The following is a 14,455-nucleotide window of genomic DNA, read 5'->3' as shown; positions in this document are numbered from 1 at the left end:
ACACGGGATCAGGCGAGGCTGCAGAAACCACATGATGAACAGTGATATTAGGGCTCTCAGCTGACACTAGCACACATGTCTGTCAACTAGCATCTGAAGGAGGAGATAAAAATGGGAAGATAAAGCAAATTTCTGGTGGTTTTGCTTGTTTTCTTCATGCACACTTAAAGTCCTCTCAGACCTAGGGAGATATTTTGTTCCAAATCCATCTGATTAACTAATCCACACAGATAAGCTTTACTGTGTGCTTTTTTTGTGGTGTTTTGTGGAAATAAACTTTTCTTAAGGAACAGTACAGGCCCTGTTTGTTAAACGTGGATAAAAGTCTGCCCATAGTCCTGCCTTGCCTGTCTCTGCACTGGCAAGTATGTATGTATGCTTGTGTGTGCACGTGGGTCTTTTTAATTCCTGTCTCAGCTATGGGAGCCAGTGCTGTCTTTGCAGAATTTCTTGCTTTATCAGAGGTTTTATTTTCTTCCAGCTCAGTGCCTACACTCAACAGAAACATTGTTTGAGGCTTATCACAAAATATACCTCCTTCCTCTTCATAACTCCCCAGGCTGCTTTGCTCAACTTTTTTTCTCTCTTAGAAGGACAAGGATAAATAAACAGAAATCTGTGTTAGTTCTTTAACATTTTAGCGTAAAGGTATATTTACGATTGTTTTTTGTCTGCAGGTGACAATCTTAATTTGCATCTGCAGAATCACTTTCCCTCCCTCTATACTGTCCTTTTTGTCAAGGGTGGATCGCTTTCTGCCCTGGTTCCCCAGGTATAAGTACATGATATTTCCATTGACTTGCAGCTGTAACCAATAAGACATTTCTGTCTTGTGCACACACCCCCCCACACACCCCCATCCTATATTCCTCTGTCTCAGAAGCTTTTTACCTCTTACAAAGCCTCTTACAGCTTCAGGTTTTCCTAGCTTGGAGAGCTGCAGCTATGACTTGTGTGCATCTTGCACTACAGGCCATTGCACATGACATTTAGTTTTCTGCTAAACCATCCGGCCGCTTCGGACAGATTGGAAGGTAATAAGATCAAAAGTGATAGTTAGCTGGTGACCTCAGAAGGCAAACCCTTTTTTTCCTGCCTGTGCACACAGTGCTCCAGGTAAAGCAAACTGGTTCAGAGTGGGAACCTTGGGATCTACAGAGGGTGCTCCTCACAAAGTCCACGTTTACACCTTGTCCCAGGTGGCACGCTATGCTTGTCTGGGTTCCTATTTTACAACGTGCTGCCTGGGATTCTACTTGTGGTCTAACGTGGATTGTATTAATCTCCTTATGGAAGTTGCAGGCTCTCCGGCAAGTCCCTAAGAATGTGCAAGCTCCTTTCGTATGCCTTCCCATAGCTTCCACCTACATTTTGCAACTTTCTCAATTTTTCTTTAAATCATGCCAGGTAACATGATGCTTTTATGTAGCAGGGATACATCAAGAGACTGTCTTTTTTTCTTCCTTTTTTCTTCAAGGAAAGCATACTAGCATCACGTAAAGCATACTGAAAATGGGAGAGTACTGCGCTGTTCTCGCTCTTTGTTGGGACAAGAAACGATGGCTGCAAGCTGTGAAGCAAGGGGTATTTAGATTAGTTATTAGAAAACCACTTTTAACTGTATATTCAGAGGTCAAGTGGATTGTCCAGAGAGGCTGTCTCACTGGAGATGCACAAGGACGGATTAAGCAGTCTCTCTCGGGAGTGGTTTAAGTGAGTCGAAGGTGCCTTGGAGCAGGGGGGACAGAGCCGGTGCCCCTGGAAGCTGCTGTGCCGGTGCTCTCTGCGGCCGTGCTGTCATTACTGGTACAGTGCAGAGCTGCTGGGTCTTCTCTAGGCAAAACACTCCAGACCAAGTCTTTTAAAGCACTGATGCTTTGAAACGGGTAGCTTTTTTCTAAAAGCCCGTTTCACCTCTGGGTAGGTGGCTGATCCTGATTCCTATACGTAACCACAGGGCCATGCCTTTACTGCTCCTCTGCGTGCCCTTGCTTTCTGTTACACTGGTTCCAATGCTCTTCAGACAAAGAGGACTCCTACCACTACCAGCTGGGTAAATTAAGTCCCAAGCCAGAGTGAAATACACACCATGTTGATTTGTCTGGGGCTGCAGTTTCTGCGGCGCTGGGGTTGTGTATCCCGTGATGGTCCGGATAGCACCTGAGCAATGCTGATTAACTCGCTTTAATGTTAGTGTCCCGTTGCTGGCTTGTGTTTACAGTATCTATAAACAGAGGAGAGGAGCAGTGCCACAGTTTCTTGCTCAAATGTGGAAACTTCTGAGACTTCACAGAAGTATGTCTTTGTATTGACCTCCCACCTTCAGCTTTTGGCTTTTCTTTTTTCCTTTCATTGGATATTTTCATTATTTTCAGAAAAGCAGTAACATCTCAAGACGAAGAAATATGTGGCGATATTACCACACAGAAAATAGTGTTTCCTTGTGATCTTTCTGTGGACAGCTGTTTTACATCACTTCTTTCATGCGACTTCAAAAGAAGGGTGGAAGTTGGTTTCCTACTTAGACAGCCTTTCAGCTGCTTGAAAGTTGACTCAGTATAGCTGACCCATTTGGGATGCAATTATTTTACTAATACAAAAGTTGCACTTTTAAAAGCCTTTGGGTGGCTGCAGTTGTGTGGCTTTAAAAGTTCGGTGTCCTGAACTTGGTATATTGGTGTGTAAAACCTTATATATGGACCCCCAACGGCAGAGCCCACCAGTCTGTAGCGCTTAAATAGGATAAATAACTTACAGCATAGACAGGATCAGTATTTTTTCACTCTGATATTATGAAAACTAGGCTTATTTTTGGTTCTACTGTTCTACCAGCTCTCACAAATTGCCTTCTGTCCAGCCACCTCTGGGTACTTTTTGGCGATATGCTTGTCCTGGGGAGCAGGATGCCCAGGACCGGACTGCGCAGCTGCTTTGGGCAGTGGCTGTGCAGGTTTGAGGGATGCTTCCCGCACTGGGTGCGACACGGTCTGCGGTTAGGTCTGCAGCTGTGCTTTTCATACCCGATCACCCTGCCACCTCCCGGTGCCTTAAAAATTAACGTGGGTGCGATGTGGTTTAAAAAAAGTGCCAATCTTTAGGGACATGGTCACACTTTTTACAAGCAAGGAAATTCAGGAAAGGTTTTGATGTAAAAAAAAAAAAAAATTTCTAAACAAACATATCACAGCCATGTTTCATATATATTCTTGTCCATTGTTGATGTCCTGGGGCTTCTGAAATGTTTAGTTACCCACGGGCAGATCAAGCAGAGAGGTGCCATCCCCAGGTGCCGCACGTTCGGGGAGTGCTGTGGTGCTGGGCTCCAGCACTCGCTGCGATTCCTCACCAGCAGTTCTGCTCCAAGAAAAAAAAAGAAATCGGGCATTTGGGACTTGGGGAAATAGAATTTGACGCTTGCTTTATTGAATTATTTTTATTGAATTTATTGTCCCTTTTCCCTCTTAATGCCTAATTTCTGATCTTAAATTTCTTGTCTGCGGTGCCTCGAGTGCCTGTTTGATGGCAGCAGCATTATTCTCACTTAAGTCCCTTCGTTGGGTTGTCAGAGACCAGCAGAGCTGCATCTGCTGAACAAGCACAGGGTGAATTAAGGACAAAGCAGGCAGGTTGAACTCCAGACATTTGCCATGGAGAGTTCAGACTAGGCAGGGAGTTTTGTTCTTAATCTTGGGGTTTTCTTTTAAATAGATGCATACAGTGTCAGCCAGCACTGGCACCCCTCACTCCAATATCACGTGTTCTTTGTAAAAAGATGTTTAGAGGTGTACTTGTGGCTGGCAGATTCTGAACTCGACATGGGGGAGGGTTCTGAAAGTACTGAAATGAAGAGTCAAACCTTCAGTCATTAATGTGTGCTTAGCATGTTGGTGAAGCCTCCTAAAAATATCATTAAGTACTCCAGGTGTGAGGCAGAATCTTGGCGCCATGGGGCTGTGTGTGCATCTGGGTGCTGCTTTCATTTATCGAATCCCTTTGCATTTTGCTAGAAAATGCCTAGTTGGTCTCTGTCTGTCTCTGTGAGGGTTATTTTGCTAGTTCCCTGCCCAGACCTTTTTTCTTTGCCTTTCTTTTGATTAAAAATCCCATGATTAAGAAAGAACTGAGGGAGAGAAAGTTTACTCAATCTTCCTTTCCTCCCAAATTTTCTTCTCTGCTGCCAGTGGCAACGTCAGTTGAATGTCCCAAAAAGCCCCTTGAGGCAGCTGTGGAGTGAGAGCTGGGGCAGAGCTCGGCCAGCAGCAAAGGCCAGGGTAGAGCCGAGCATGGGGAGGGCAGGGCTGCTCTGCGGGGGTCCTGCTGACACGGCAGGAAAACTTGATTTCATGGCTGATAATTAAAATCTCAGGCTCCCTCAGGTCTCAAAGCACAATGGTGCACAGAGGCTGGGAGAAAACAAGAGTGATCATTGTATGAAGTCTCTTTGGTTTGTACCTACGTTTAATCACGCTTGGCCATCCAGAGATACACGAGCCCTTAGCACAGCTAAAGAAATCTGCTGCAAGTTTTCCTTTGGCCCGGTCTCATCTCTCGTGTCCGTAGCATGAACCTGATCAGCAGGTTGATGTTTAGGAGTTTGTTTTCAATTGATTTATTGATTTTTTTAAAAAATATTTTTTCCCCTGCCCCATCAGTCACGACCTGCTTTTTTGCTAATGGAGGGTAGATGCAGCAATGCCTCTGGCACACTCTCTGTCATTGTACGCAGAGTGGTGGCCATTGCACTGGTGGCCGTGCCCAGAGGAACAAGCTCACCCAAGGGACTGGCTCTATCTAGGACACAAGCTGGGACATGGGAATCAAGTGATAATAGAGCTGTAGGTGTCTGAGAGGAGTTTGGAGCCCAAAGCCAGCGCTGACGGGTGTTCAGCCAGCCAGCCCGTGACTAACTCGCACTGTAGATCCTCTTTGGCAGACGGGAGGCAAAGCCTGTGGATCAGAAAAGGTCCCTCAAGCTTTTGAGTGCATCCCTGCAAGTTGGGGCTGAGGCTGGCGCACAAAAGATTGCAAGAAAAGCGTGCCCTGCAGCTGCCCGTGCTGTTTCTTGTTACACTGGCATTCAAAAATGCCACTATAACATGATTTTCAAAGCGTTAAGCTTTGAAAGAAAGCTGTTGTGCTTCCCTTACTCACCCTCTTGTTCACGGAGCACATGGACAGTGGAAGACTGTACCGAAGGAGAGCAGAAACAAGGAAGCTGGGAAAGCTGCCAGCATCCTGAACCTCTAAATCACATCAGCCATATGTCGGAGATTAATCAGGCGTCTTAACACTGGAGGGTTGATGCAACACAATTATGTTTTATGGGCCTCTCACTCTCTTATGTTTGATTTCTTTTCTAGCCAAAGGTGGATGCAAATGTTGAGGCCAGGTGGGCACAGCAGGTTAGCGTGCTCTGCAGCTTGCCTGCTCTGGTTTGGAGTGAGCAATGTTCATTTCTGCTCAGACAATTTTTTTTCTTGCCCTCTCTGCCCAGAAAATTTTCAGCAATTATAGATTCAAGGATAACAGTTCGGCCTGCTGGGACTTTTGCATTTTACAAGTGCAAGGTTGCCTGTCCAAAAATAAATAAAATGCATTTAATAACAACAAAACAACAACAGCTCCTCCCCCAAAATACAGAAGCAGTCGGTCAGTGACCTGTGCTGCTTGTTAAGCTCACTGTGAGTTGGAGTGGCTCTGTATGCGCACGCTGGAAGCTCGGACTCTAATGATGATGTGAACCGATGTTTGTTTAGCGTTGCGTATCGAGGCTCGTAGCTGCGTTAGCTCTTCAGGCTGGAAATGTGCTGTGACACCTGGAAAGCTGCTGCTTTAATCCAAGGAGTTGTGGATCGTAGCACGTTGCTCATTTTCGGCACGTGGAACGAAGTGCCAAGCGCTGAGCTGGATCAAGGTAGGTGCCTTGCGTGGGAGGCTGAGGAGCGCACCCACAGGGCACCCTGCTCACCCCTCTGGTGGGCTCGGTGGGGGTTAGGGCAGCCGGTGTGAGAGGCTCTGGTGGCTTCACATTTTTCCAAGTTCAGCTATCCCAGCAATGCAGACATATTTAACTAGAGAGCAGCTAATTCTCTGGTATTTGCTTCTGTGCATCTCTGTCGGGCTCTTCTCCCTCTGCCTCCCTGAAGTCTCTGGCCGCAGCAGGAGCAGTGGCTCATGCCTGAGGTGTGTCAGCGATAGCTCTGTGTCTGCGCGTGTGCCTTTGCTTGCATTCGAGACTGAACTTTTCCCACAGCCTCCGGCTGCTGGGCTGAACTGAGCGGCCTTGCCTGTGGGGCTGGAGATGTGGGTGATGGGCAGGGGGATCTCCCTCCCCAGGTGCTCTTGGCTCTCCTGCATGCCAGGCTGGTTGGCTCTGTTAGCCCCCAGAGCCTGGTCAGCTGGCTCCTTCTTGCTTGTCGTTCTCAGTCCCAAGTTTCTATGGATGTGGATTGCATGTGTTGCGCAGATAATGAAAAGAAAAAAGCTTATGGAAGTGACTAGAAACCCACTGGGTGGTTTGTTCAGGGTTTGCACCTTGCTGTGACTTTGCCCAGATAGGGGCAGACAAGGGGACATGTAGGAAACACCTTTCCATGCCATGCTAAAGATCGAAGGGACCCTGCTTATCCAGGGTCTCTGCAGTGCCCCTGTGCTTTCCAGCTGCCGGAGGAACCCAGCATTTTGAGGTCAGGGCTTGCGCCGCTGCTTCTGGGTCTGCTTCTCTCTTTCCCATCAGCAAATGTTACGGCGGCTGATGCAGAGGTTGTGAAAATCGAGAGGTTTTTGCTGAGGAGGAAGATAAAAAGGTCTTCTGGTGACATCAGCAGGATGCAGAGAAGGTGGGAAAGGTGCTAAATGCTGTCTGGCCCAGGTGGTGTCCTGGTGGACAACTGCAAAAGGAGGAGTTGTGAAGCTTGAGTAGTGGGGTGGGGTGAATGCAGGAGCCCAGACCCATGGTTTCACCCTGAAGGAGGAATAACAGCTCTTTGTAAATGGTATTGACAGAGCTTCCCAGCACTGGGAGGAGAGGAGCTTTTCTGTAAACCAGAAGGTTGTAGCTGAAGTGAGGGGAAGTGTCACAGCCTGTCCGCAGCTGCTGGTGAGAATTGGGACGTAAGCCAGGAGCCTCTGGCTCCTCCTTGGATGCCCACTCTGCTCTTCCAAGGTTCTGGTGCTGTCTTTCAGACCCATAAACTTGTCTGCTATGGGACCCGAGTTTAGTAGCTGCTGTTCGAACCTGCTTAATGCAAAACTGTCTGCAGAGTGGTGGCAAGCAGAGAAGAGCAAACGGCTTATGTGGCTACCAAGTGTGCGTTTCCCAGGGAGCTCCGAGCTGGCGAAGAGATGCTCTCCTAACCCTGGCCCCTGCACGTTTCTTGCCATCTCATTATTCTGAATCGGTCTACTGAACTCTCGCTGCTTTTCACAGAAAATGGCTCAAGAGCTGAGTTGATCTTCTCCTCTGGGGTTTTTCCATGTATACAACACATTTCTCCCTGGCTCAGTTTCTTCCACGAGTGAGACACACTGAGGGCCCCCCAGGTCTTGCTGAGCTCTCTAGATGGCCATGTTCCCTCTCCTCGCTGTTTAGGCAAGTTAAAAATATTTAATTATCATTAAATGCTTTCTGCAAGAGAAGATTGCTGTGCTATTAAAACCGGAACAGACATGACTGGGGAGCAAATGAACATTTTCAAAGAAAGGGTCTGAACATGCAGCACGTGGACCCGAAATAGGTCCCTCCCGCAGAAAGGCCCCAGGTGACCCATCGCTTGCCGGCGCAATTACCAGAGTCTTGGCAGCTGGCAAGATCAGCAAATGGGGTTTATGTCAGAGCTTGTTACCTTAATTTGGTTAATTGTAGAGCAGAGTGCAGTTGAACAGCCAGTTCAAATCAGGTTTCAGATCTCTGGGGTGCCGGGCACGGGCAGGGCATTGCCTAGAGAGCAGTGGTGGCTGCGTGGGCTGGGGGAGGGCAGGGGAGCCGGGAGGGTGGGCAGAGCATGGCTTCGCCCAGGGTGCGCTCGCTGGCAGACCTCTTGCTCTCTGGGAGCGGTTGGGGCCGTGCTTGGCAGCCTCACCTACAGATCTGTAACCCTAGTTTGATCCAAAGTCTGTTGGGAGCCTTGAATTGCACATTGAGGCTTGAAAGATGCGGTGTCTGGGACGGAGGCTCGTACCTCCCTTTGGAACAGCAGTTCCTAGGGGCGTTTGTACTAGAGGAAGGAGGTAAGAATGACCCTGCTGGACCATCTACCCAGTGTCCCCAGTCTCCAGCTGGGGCCAGTAGCAAGCATCAGTGGGTAAGTGCAAGAACAAGGGGGACTCGTGGTGCTCCCTGGATGCTTTCTCAGCCTCCAGTGCACCTCTGGGTCTTCTGCACCAGATGAGGTATCTTTGTGTGATGATTCCTCCTCCAGGGATCTGTTTAACGACTACTTGAACCTCTGTCTAATTGTGTGGGGAGCTGCTAAAGAGCGTCAGGTGGACACCTGAGTAAATGAGCTTGTATCGCCTCCTGCTCCAAGGGAACATCTTGGCTCCTCTGGTTATTTGTGTTCTGACATGTTGCTAAATCCATTTTACCATGGGAGCATAGAGACATGAAGTTCAGCGATGTGCAGCAATTTTTTGGAGAGCTACAACTCTTGATAAGCAAGGCAGGGAGAAGGCAGCGAAGTGTCAGCTCCTCAAGTGTTGAGGAGGAACGAAAAGTCCCTTCCTTCCTACCTCGTCTCCTCTCCTGGCTGCCTCCACGTTGACTTGCCACTCCTTTGCCGGTAGCTGCATTTCAGTGCCAGTGCTTCAAAGAGATGTGTTAGGTGCATGCCGCGGCAGGTTCAGGGAAGAGGTGTGCAAGTAATTAGTTATGTTGCACCCATCCATTCCTCTTATCCGCCACCCCCAACCACAGCATAACAAAATGCCAGGCTTTGTTTTAATTTCTTTGCTTCGGTGCTGCTCCCGTAGCGGTCCAGCGCTGCCTTTCCTTCCTCTTTTGTTCACGTTTCCTGGAAGGCAGGCAGTCCTGACACACAGCCAACGTGTCTGGACAGCCCAGCAGGCCACCCACTTGGGCTGGGACCCTTCCTTGCCCACAGGCTGAAGATGCCCCTGGTTCCCAAGCAGGGGGCATACCCTGAATCCAGGCATCTGGTTTTGGGCTGGGTCCCACCGATGCTCTGCTCCCCTCCCCTCCCCTCCCGGCCAGCTGGGCGAGGGTGGCAGCTCAGCCCTTCCTCAGCAGCACCAGCACACGGTTCCTGTGTGAGGTTTGGGAAGGCAATAGAGTGAAACCTGCAGATGCTTCAGAAAAAGGAACATTTGGCCTGAGAGCTTTTTGCCTGTGACAAACAGAAAGAGGCTTGGTGGAAGCCAGTGCCCGGTTCTGGGCAAGAAGTGGAAGTGCGAGCCCACGGCATGATGCTGCTTGTGCCCTGGCTGCTCCCGGATCGCAGCATCCTCCTGACGTCCAGGTGGGAGCCAGGCTGCCGGCAGATCATGGACAGACCTTTGAGAAGAGAGGTCCCGAGAGGTGTTTGAAAGGCCTGGGGAGCTCTCCTGCTCTCCTAGTCTGTTCGTCTGCCATTCCAGTAGCTAATTACGGTCACTGTTAACAAAAAGTGTATCTTATTCCCATAACAAAAGACCTGGAAAGAACTAGGCTGGTGATTATTCAGAAGGGGCAGAAAATAAAGTCGGGAAAGCTGAGCCCGAGGGATCCAGCAGAATGTGATACTGTGCACACCCGCCTCCTGCTCAGCCTTTTTATTCACAGCCAGTCCAGGGCATTAATGGTAAATTAAGATTATATGACTGAACGTATAAGCCAGGAATTAAGGTTAAACTCACAACGTTGTATCAGTCTCTCTGCATTTCCTGGCTTTCCTGTTACACTGATGCGCATTTTCTAACCTTGCTTTTTAAAAACAGTTGGTGCATGTTGCTTAAGGAGATTCACCTGCTTGAAGGGGCGTTAAATACAACCAGCATATCCCAAGGTAGATTCAGAAGAGACCTTCCTAGTGCAAGGAGGTTCTGGAGAGAGAGGGGCATGGTGACACCAATGGGGAACTGCAGCCTGCAGTGGGATCTGGGCACGCAGAGCCTCGCAATGTGCTGGACGTAACTGCACGGGGTTTCCCGGACCCGATTGCCCAGTGCAAGAGCTGCTCCTGTGGTCCCGGCTCTTTTGCAGCTCACACCCACAGCATTCCCTTGCAAATGGGATAGTGACAGGTCATGGAAGAAGGCAGAGGGCTGCTGCTTTCCGGGGTATCTCTGTGAGCAGAAAGCACCCTGCGCCCCATGTTAGGGAATATCTTTTTTGACCTGGTTAGGACTCAGCAGGAGCAGGAGGGAGAAAGTTGGTGAGGGGAGCAATGCCCACGATGGAAAGGATGGGGACAGAGCTGGAGGGTCAGGTAGAGGAGGTGAAAGACAAGATGTAGCTCTCCCACGCACACAGGGCAGCTCTGTGTCACCGGCACAGATGCGGAGCAGTCCCTTGGGATGCACCAGCAGACCAATAGCGTGTCAGGAAAATCTGCCGTTCCCACCACCAGCAAGGCGTTAAAAGGCCCGTGCATCTGCATTTGTTACTCAGCCTCTGCAGAAGTGGCTTTTGGTGGCATAGGGGAGTGAAAGGTCCCAGCATGAGATGGGAAAGAGAGCCCATCCAGAGGGAAAATGCCTGGTGTGTTAGCATCCCTCTCCTTTCCCCATATGCACGTGTGGGGTACCTTGCACTAAGAGATGAAGGGTTAAGCTCCAGGCCCTGCTGACTGCCATGTGATGCAGTTGCTCCAGCGATTAGCAGAGATCTGTGCCCTAAGAGGAATCACATGGGCTTCGACAGGTCTCCCTGGATGAAAACGTGCCCTGCCAAATCCTGCCTCCCTCCCTCCCTGCTTTGGTCCTCACCGAGGGGCGCACTGGGTCCGGGAGGGGAGCGTGGCTTCGCCATCGCAGGCTTACACCCAGGCTCCACATCAAAAGGTAGGGAACAAAACAACTGCAGAGCATTTTAAAGCAAAATAAATAAACCCTTGGCTGCTCTGGGAGAATTCTTACCAAAGGTACAATCGAGTTGTCTATTTATGGCTCTCTGTTTCAAAAGCAGGTACATAACAGGAACTTTTGATATTCAAGCCCTAAAGAGGCTAACTTCTGACATTCAAGCCCCCAAGAACCTGACTTCCCACAATCAAAGGGATTGCCACAACCTTCTGCTTTATCAGGTGGCTGGTGGGACTAGAGGAAATCCTGGGTTTCTGCTTTACTGGGTGGCTGGTGGAAGTGGAGGAAATCCTGGGGTTTTATCGAATGAAAGCAGCTTTCAGTTGAGAGGACAATGTGACAATATCTGTTTGCATAGCATCTTCCAGCAGGAAGGTACCCAGAATATTTTCTTTGCAAGGAGAAGAGAAGGGGGAGATTACCTCGATGATAGCACGTTGCAGTGTGAGAAAGTTTTGAGGGCTCAGTAATGGCCAGTTGCTTGAGACGAGTGTATTTGGGGCTGATTCTTCGGTGCGTTACTCCCGATGAATTAAGCACTGTAAAAACGGATAAATCAGCCCAATACTAATATGTGCACATGCTCCCTAGCATAACCCAAAGTTCATCAGCATGACAATTATCCTAAGAGCAGCTTTTGCCTCCAGGTTTCTTTGTTTCAACACCCACAAAGGCCCTTGGGGTTCACAGTCCATCTACATTGATCCTTTCTTGTTTTTGTTTTGTGCAGGTGACGTGACAAGCCTGACTCCTGAGCGCTCCTTTGAGGGCACAAAAGTAGGCGTGGGGAACATCGTGTTAGCTTTGTACAGCGGTCTCTTTGCCTATGGAGGATGGTAAGATACAGCCCTCTATATTTTTTTAGTGCTAAATATTGCAGTCCATTCCTTTTGTCCCCAGATTGTGTTTGGAGGAAGAGTGTGGTCCAGGATATTCCATTTTTCACGTAACCAGGGCAGTGAGGTAGATGCTTTGGGTTTGCCTAGTAATGTTTTATTGTCATACTTCACACCGCATTTCCAGCCGGGACATAGAAGCACAAAGAAGTGGAGGTGATCATGGGATTTCGGAGGCAGCAGATGATGGGTGATGACGCACCGTGATGCTTGGTGCAGCTCCTGGGTGTGTTAGGGGAAAGCAGCAGGGTTGGGTTTAGCTAGCAGAAGAGAGATGTGCTACGTGCCAGTGGACTGACTTTGAGCACAAAACTGAAGCTCCCAGAGGGCTGTTTTGGCAGTCGCTTTGAGCACTTGCAAGCACAAGGAGCCTGCTCAGCTGGCTGTGAGAACAGGCCGGTTGCAGCCGTCCTTATTGCCTGGAGGGACGGCCCTGTCAGTCGTGGGTCCAGCTCTTCACCTGCAGTCATCCCCCTCCCTTGCAAGGAAGCTGGCAGCATGGTGTGCTAGATCCATCGGCACCATCCAGGGCTTGTGCTTCACAGGTTTTGTGCTGGGGGTCTTGGAGTGGGCATCAGCCATCATAAGTTTTACCACAGATGTCAGTCTCACAACCCCTCCTGAAATTCCCCTGCAGATGAGTGAGATGAAGGGCTTCATTTATTCCATGGACTAACCAGAATTAACTGCCGTTCTTTTTAAATTACAGGAATTACTTGAATTTTGTTACAGAAGAGATGATAAATCCCTACAGGTAGGTGTACGTCCTGTGATAACTTCCCTGGGAGGGAATCCTGTTGTTCTTGGGAAGCCTTTCCTCATGTGTGTAACAGGGTTTGCTAATCAGCCCAGAAGCCAAGGCCTTTTTCTGGGGAAATAGAAAACAAGATAAATTAATGGCATTGTTCCTCCCTGTAACAGGGGAAGGGGAAGAATAATCTCTGTATACGGAGGGCTGTTGCTTACACTGCTTTCCTGTACTGCTAATGTTATCAGTGTTAGAAAGTCCTGCTTCCTTGCCATGGCCTGCTCGTGCCTTTCGGGGTTATGCAGGGGACTCAGTGAGATAAGGATGTGCCACCCTAAAGCAGGACATCACCGATGAATCAGTTTTGCTCATAGGGAAGGTGCCTATGAGGCACTTCTGAGATGAGCTTTGGGGTCACTTGTGCAAGAACCCATTCCTGGCTGGCCCTGGCAGTGATTAGTGCCTGCTGGGAAGCATAAGATTTGATATGCCTTTTCCTTCACAAATACAGTTATAAAAAGGTTTTTGCAGTTTGCAATTACTTTCATGTCTTCTGAATGCAGTCATGGTATTTGACTCTCTCCTCCTGTGGCTTTGAGCTCCGCTAGACCAATTATACATGGCATCAAGCAGGGTTTCCTTTTTCAGTTTCCGTTCGCAAATGAAGTTAAAAATATTTGGAAAGGCAGATTTGTACCAATGCAGCCTTGTCTTTATAGACCTGCTCAGACTGTGTCTGAACACATTTTCTTTGAGTTTCCTTAGTCCAGCCAGCTGCAGAGTTAGAGCCTAACAACTGCGTGCTAAATCCCAGACCTTCCCATCTCCTGCAAGAAACCCACCAGCACAAATGATTCTCCTTTGTCCAGAAGAGAATACACGTGTTAATGCCACTGGCTAGCAAGAGACATGGGGGGTGTGTGTGTGTGTGTGTATTTTTAATTAATTGCCTTTGCAGTGAGCTTGGATTGTTGCTTGCCCAGACAGCCAGAGCTTCTCCATGCAAAAAGTCCCTTCTGCCATAATCCTTCACTCTACATCTGTCAGTCTCCAGGTTGTTGCTGTGGGGGCATCTTCTGCTCCCCCAGGGGAGCAGTGTGCGGCTGGGAAACCGGACGTGCTGCAGAGTCAGAGGAGCAAAATGGCTCCAGCAAACTTTCAATGAGTACAGGAGGGCTGCAGCATGAGCCACCGATCCCTGGCCTCAACAGCTCTTCTGTGAGCTGCAGCGCTCCATTACAATTTGTATTTGCTTCCTAGAAACCTGCCTCTGGCTATCATCATCTCACTACCTGTAGTCACTTTGGTTTATGTGCTGACAAACTTGGCTTACTTCACGACCCTGTCGACAGACCAGATGCTGATGTCCGAGGCCGTGGCTGTGGTAAGATAGGTGCATTTCTGACGCGACTCATCTGTTTTCCAGGGCTGGTTATATCAGACTTACAATCTCTGGATACGTCTTCTAGTTCATTCCAGGTTGATCACAGCTGCTTACAAAAAAGCTGATGTTTGACAGGAATTAAAGAGCATCTGTGATGGGAGCAGGGAGGAACAGCGTGATACCCAGGGGGATTAATCCCAGACAATAGGAAGGGTGGGCAATCAGTTAGCACTGCGCTTGTAAACATGCAGGGCTGCTGCTGGCCTCATGACTTCTCATCAGTTACCAGAGCATGATATTTATGGGGAAAGGTCATTCAGTCAGTACTGAACTTGATTGTTCTCACTCTGTATCTTCCTTGTTTTAATTAAGACAGAAAAATAATACTTCTATTAATTAAAATGCCAT

The 14,455-nt window shown here is 48.7% G+C and overlaps 1 protein-coding gene across 1 annotated transcript in view; it reads left to right on the top strand.

The window, feature by feature from the left end:
* Positions 1–14,455, top strand: part of SLC7A5 (solute carrier family 7 member 5) — a 40,885-nt gene that overhangs the window by 14,878 nt on the left and 11,552 nt on the right. Inside the window, exons 3-5 of the mRNA XM_005432310.4 lie at positions 11,750–11,855; positions 12,625–12,669; positions 13,924–14,047. Of these exons, the coding sequence (XP_005432367.3) occupies positions 11,750–11,855; positions 12,625–12,669; positions 13,924–14,047 (275 nt within the window). The remainder of the gene's footprint in view (positions 1–11,749; positions 11,856–12,624; positions 12,670–13,923; positions 14,048–14,455) is intronic.

The sequence above is a fragment of the Falco cherrug genome, chromosome 14 (genome assembly GCF_023634085.1).
Source record: "Falco cherrug isolate bFalChe1 chromosome 14, bFalChe1.pri, whole genome shotgun sequence".
Lineage (NCBI taxonomy): Eukaryota > Metazoa > Chordata > Aves > Falconiformes > Falconidae > Falco > Falco cherrug.
The sequence above is the reverse complement of the archived record's forward strand: the minus strand, read 5'-3'. Positions and strand labels throughout refer to the sequence as shown.